Genomic DNA, 5,808 nt, shown 5'->3' with positions numbered 1-5,808 from the left:
GGATCGAGATAGATCGATGTCTTGTATTTTCAAACTTATGTATTTATGAACTTAGTTGTGTTTAGATTCCTATTTTGTCGTATGGTTGTACTTTATCATTTTAAATTAAATGCACTCTTGAGCTTAATATTTATTAAAGCCCACATGTCTTTAAAAGTTTTAAATTATTTTTTATTTTAAAATGTTTCACGTTAGTATATAAAGATTTGTGGCTCGTCCTCGAAAAGCAGGTCATTGCACATATGGTGTTGAAACATGGAAGTGTTTTGGCAGAAGTACTAACAAAGCATAACATAATATTAGAAAGCATTAGAAATTCACAAACTTGTTTAGGGAGCGAGCGATCAATCGACTTATATGGAAGGGATTTTTTCCAACCAGTGAGATTATCTTGTGGTGATTTCCAAGTTGTATAATAGCAATTGTGCGACATTTGTTCTAACTTGGCAAACAAACCAGCCGTGTGAAAGATGAATTTTGTGAACAATCTTTACGTATGATTGAGCATTGAGTCGCATTTAATAGAAGATGTTTTATAAAATGTGAGCGAGAAAATATGTTTGAAATAGTTTTAAAAAATGCAATGTTATAAACTAAAAGCAAATAAGCCACAACCACAACTTTGGTAGTGTATAACCTAGATAGAATAATTGACAACTAGCATATCCCCTTATAGTATATTTTGGGACATTTTACGCACCAAATGTAGACATGATTTTGGTGAACAGTCATATACCCCCATATTGATCTCAGCATTGAGGAGTCTCTTTAATCTACTAAGAACTGTTAAAATTACTTCTCGATTTGTCAACTTTTTGCATCTTCTCTATTAGAATCTTCTACTTTCTTCACAATTGTATTTTTCTGTGTGGCATGAGGTCGTACCACCTCCTTGTGTTTGGTGTTTTTCTGGTCATGATAGTAACATTTCAAGTTATTGACGTGGAAATCAGGGTTAGTCTGAATCCATGGGAGCAATTGGATCTTGTATGATGTCTTCCCTACCTTTTGAATGACTTCGACTAGTTTATAGTATTTTCACACTAGTTATTGATTCTTGTTGCTTTGAAATCGAAGTTGATCTTACCTCAGCTTTGTCAAAACTCTTTCTCCATTTTGGAATTGTCGTTGCTAACGCTTCTGACTAGCCCTTCTCTTCATCAGTTTGGATTCTTGAGCAAACACAAGTTCTTTCGAAGGTTTGTATTCCCCATTTAGTGTAGGTGTTGGCTCAGGGTCTCTCCCTAGCATTTGGGTGATCAATGACAAGAGTAGTAGGACTCATGAATCTAAATTTCAACAAGTCATTTAGTTGTTTGTGTAACTCAACTAGCTTAGGTTAAGACGTATCAGACACATCGATAGGAAACGATCTCGTCCCCGGCATAGAATAAAACTCATGGTCTATCTACCTAGGTGGAGATAAATCCTTTATCTAACCTTCTGGCCTTGCGTCGCAGTGTTCATATAACGACCACGAGGTTTCCGTTGGAGTTAGCTCACTCGAGCTACCCTCCTCAACCATGACAATGGCAGCGAATGTATGTTCACCATTGGTAGGATCCTTCTCAACTGTAGTGTAGACATCATTTTCACCCCTTTTGGTTGATGGGTGTTAGTCTCAATAATGGTGTGGTTGGACCTCGTTACTACTAAACATCTTGCTAGTGGCATAGGAATGACTTTGTGTTTGAGAAGGAAATCCATCCTCAACATGTTGTTGTAGTCGTCCATCTTCATTATTATATAATTAGTTTTTCTAGTCCAAGTCCCAAGCTTGATCGGAGTCCTCTTGGCAACTCTTGAGACAAGCAAGGCTGCCGAATTGATGGCTTTATCCGTCTTGTGTCTTGATGTTAAAGGATGTTCAAGCATTTCGCTTCGGTTGCTGTCATAAAGTTGTGGATGACTTTAGAGTCGACAACAATGTTCTTGGTCGCTTTGTGGTTAACCCAGGCCTCAACATACATAGGCCTCAACATACATAAGACCGCATTCCACTAATTCTTCCAACTCTCCCATTCTCTTTTGGATAGCAAATAAATATTTTAGGATTGTGATGAATTTTAACACTCAGTATTTCAACTTTTATTGTCTCGTACCAAGTTTCTAAATTCATTCCAAATTTTACTTGGAAGACATAGAGTGCTTCCTTTTATGGGCACTTAGTTTCTTGATGATCTCCTTTGCATATGAAGCTAGATGAGGGGCTTTGACTGTGACTATTCTAGTTGTAAGGTCTCCGCCACGGGTTCCACCTCTCTATTGTAAGGACTTGCATTCCCCTCCTTCCACCTCTCTATTGTAAGGACTTGCATTCCTCTCCTCTGCTTTTTCAAGTCTCTCACCTCTCCCACTTTTGCGAGAGTTGGGTCAGTAATTTTTATACCCCCACTTGCAAAAGCCTAGTTTAGCCTTGAGATGGATCATTACTAAGGTCAAATAGTTGTTCGACTATAGCATAAGGTGTGGAAAGTTCTTGAACTTATTGTTCATAGGGATTAGTCTTTGCCCTGACTTCCGTCCCTAAACAAAACTACTTCCGTCCATAAACAAAATTGAAAACCTTGTCTTTCTAAAAAAATGTCATGAATACCCACCATAAGCCTAGAAAACTGCTTAATATAATCTTGATATAGTCTTGAACATTCCCAATATGCTTCGACACTTTTAACTTATCTCAACATTCTCGATAAAGAAATGTGAGTAAAGTGTCCACAACAAAGACAATATGAAAAGAAAATCACTCTTAAATTGTAAAATTTTTCTGATGAAAAATGGTGCATAGCTGAAGTGACAACCTAAAAAAAGAAAATAGATGTCCTATATAACTCTATTTCCAAATTTGTGCTAAAGATTACAAATCATAAAACTAATTGTTTATGCATATGCATAGCATATATGCTTATAATTTTTGGACAAAAATTCTCAATATTTACCAACCGCATCTCACTTATAACAAAGAATTAAACTGTCACGAGGATGCATACTGAAATTTGTATGTGGTTATGTGGTCATAACTTTAGCTACGATTCCTCGTCTTTGCACAAGAGAGCGGGAGTTTAGTTTCATCCTAAATTTCAAGATAGTGAAAATACCTATGGAGCTTAAAAAGCTCTAAATAAGATCGATGTCCTCCGCTTCGCAAACCATGTTCACACCACTCAAACTTGAAAGAGTATCGTCATGCTCTTTGCAACCTCTGTAGAATTATCTTTCAATCATATTAACTTAAGCTATTTGGCATGAACACAGACGTGCTCGCAGAAAATACACACAAAAACACCTAACTAAACACATAAAAAAACCAAGCTTACATGAAAAATGCAGAAATTGTTTTACGGTCAAATGCAAAGAGAGAGCTCATGCATAGACAGCCTAAATTCTTCGCATGAAAATTAGAATCTAGGGCTCACAAGGGAAGGCTGTATTAGCATCATTATGGATGCAATGTAACCATAGGAACATGAAGTTACGTATGGGTATCTTTATAAACAGAAGGTAAGGAAACAATGTTGTTGCAAACACCACTCATTGGTTAAATGTGGAGAAGCTCTTCAGGCTGAAATTAAAATTGCCTGGAATGGTGTTAGGCTAATCTCTGAAGCTAGGCCTTGTCGATCTCTCTCTTTTATAGACTATCTAATGAAGAAGAGCGTGCTAAAGGATGAGGGAGAATGAAGGGACATAACTAGGACCATATTCTTGATGCGTGCAGGTAAATGAAGCATAATCAGCATAAACAAGAGTGATAAACTGATTAATTCTTGCAGGAGAAACTTGGAACGACTAATGCAACTGAAAGAATACAACGCTAATTCCAAATCATTTAAATTAAAAAGTCATTGATCCAAGTCAAAATTTGCATTCAGCATATATAAAATGGAAAAGGGTTTGGGATTTTAACCCAGCCATTCTAACTCTTGGAGGCAAGCCTTTCCTTTGCCTTCTGGATCTTCAAAACCTTTTTGACAATCTTTTGTTCTTCAACCAAAAAAGCCCTAATAATCCTACAAAATCAAAGAAGTTTTTCAGGAATGTTCAAGGAGCCGTCTATAATAAGCAAGCAATGTAGTGTAGTGATGCATGTCAAAGAAACACACCTTTCCCTAACAGCACCTCCAGACAGTACACCACCATAGGCGCGGTTGACAGTCCTACGGTTCCTAGCCAGCCTAGACCTCTTGTATTCAGCAGGTCTTAAGTGAGGAATCTGTTAAAAAAAACCATAATTGAACCAGATATCAGCAATCAACCAGATTGAAATATTGTTGAGAAACTCTTATGTATCGGTTCTAAAATTCAACATCATAATTCGATCAAAATAAAGACCGTGAGTTTCTAGACAATAAAGGAAATGCAAAGACAAGAAGAACAATGCTGCCCGTAAGCCGAAAAATTATGCAGAACATCCGCAAAAGAACTGGTACATAAGGTACGAGGAGCTCGCAAACCAACCAGCCAAAACTTATAAAACAAAGTGGTACATAGAACATAAGGACAGTGATCTAACCTATAGAACAGCAGAATACCCAATACTATAACATGAAACCAAAAAAGTTGTCAAAATCTAATTCTACAGCTCTGAAGCAACTTGTTTGATGAAAACAAAAAGAACAAGAATAGAAATATACGCACTCCTTGAATTCTTTTTCCAGTGACAGGGCATTTAGGACCACTAGCCCTCTTCTTCGTGGTCTGGTACACAAGCTTTCCACCTAAGAATCAAACCACACACCACCGATTAAGCAAGTGAGACCAGATCTTGCGAACAAATTCAGATGCGTAAGAGAAATTCATCAAAACAGCGAATGATGAGAGATGTAATCCGGAGAAGGCTTCGAGACACGGATGAAGAACAGTGTCTGATTACCGGGAGTTTTGACGACGCGGTGCTGGTTGGACTTTGTGGCATAGCTGTGCCGTTTACGGTAAGTGAGCCGCTGGACCATCTTCTCCGCTCGTCGTAATCCTCTAAACCTGTTGCTGGAGAATTGTAAGACTGAAACAAAAGAACCATTCAAGGCCGAAGAATATCGGTATATTAGGGTATTTCAGTCTTCGATGCCCTAGATCTGACGGCTGACTGGCGTTTGTATCAACGCTCACGATCGCATGTGTTTTAGAAAGGTTAGTTTAAAATTTTTAGGGAAAAAAATACTTTATATATATATATATATATATATTTTTTTTTTTTTTCTTTTGTTCTCCTTATTTAAAAAAAAAAAAATAAAATATATTACAATTTATTTTTCATAAAAATAGAATCTAAATATTTTTCTCTCATAAAATAAAATAGTCCCTAAAATAAAAAATAAAAAATCGTTCTATCTTCATTTGTTCGCGTGATTGCACTCTTGAAGGCATCTTCTTCTCTATTAATGCACGTTTGTAGTGACAACGAACAATGAGCACAAAACAGCCAGCGACAAGATTTAATAAGATTCAAATCCACACGTGATCTTCTTCTTTGATGTTGGTAAACTAGGGAGCGACATTTCTCGGAACCAAGACCAGTGACACTTCACTTACGAGCAATATAACGTGTGGAGACCTAGTCATTGATCCATTTTCTACCATTGTAATTCACATGCCCTCCCACAGTGATTTTTTGGCTAAGAGATGACTTTCAATGATGACCTTACACCTCAAACGACCTCACATTTCGGCTGATTGAGCTTGGGTTTAATACGCTCGGACTCTTTTCTACTAGTTTCAACTCTTTAAAAGCGTGTAGGATTAGTATGACAGGTGAGTCAATTCCCACAGTAGAATTCTAATTTATAATTGCTCGGACTCTTTTCTACT

The 5,808-nt window shown here is 37.1% G+C and overlaps 1 protein-coding gene across 1 annotated transcript; it reads right to left on the bottom strand.

The window, feature by feature from the left end:
• Nucleotides 1-3,713: 3,713 nt before the first annotated feature.
• LOC111444395 (60S ribosomal protein L34-like) lies at nt 3,714-5,042 on the bottom strand. Its single transcript, XM_023082488.1, has 4 exons — nt 4,874-5,042; nt 4,639-4,718; nt 4,104-4,213; nt 3,714-4,010 (listed from the first exon to the last, which is right to left on the bottom strand). Exons 1-4 carry the CDS (start codon nt 4,950-4,952, stop codon nt 3,917-3,919), a joined length of 363 nt encoding a protein of 120 aa, XP_022938256.1. The 5' UTR covers nt 4,953-5,042; the 3' UTR covers nt 3,714-3,916.
• Between the last annotated feature and the right edge of the window lie 766 nt (nt 5,043-5,808).

This window comes from Cucurbita moschata, unplaced genomic scaffold (assembly GCF_002738365.1).
Source record: "Cucurbita moschata cultivar Rifu unplaced genomic scaffold, Cmos_1.0 Cmo_Scf00006, whole genome shotgun sequence".
NCBI classification, from domain to species: Eukaryota; Viridiplantae; Streptophyta; class Magnoliopsida; order Cucurbitales; family Cucurbitaceae; genus Cucurbita; species Cucurbita moschata.
The sequence above is the reverse complement of the archived record's forward strand: the minus strand, read 5'-3'. Positions and strand labels throughout refer to the sequence as shown.

What these genes read in the sequence shown, in the direction of transcription:
- LOC111444395 (XM_023082488.1), bottom strand. Translation starts at nt 4,952, where the DNA reads ATGGTCCAGCGGCTCACTTACCGTAAACGGCACAGCTATGCCACAAAG. An exon ending in CCGCGTCGTCAAAACTCCCG is followed by an intron (nt 4,719 to 4,873) that starts GTAATCAGACAC and finishes TTTGATTCTTAG; the next exon opens with GTGGAAAGCTTGTGTACCAG. An exon ending in CTGGAAAAAGAATTCAAGGA is followed by an intron (nt 4,214 to 4,638) that starts GTGCGTATATTT and finishes TTTTTTTAACAG; the next exon opens with ATTCCTCACTTAAGACCTGC.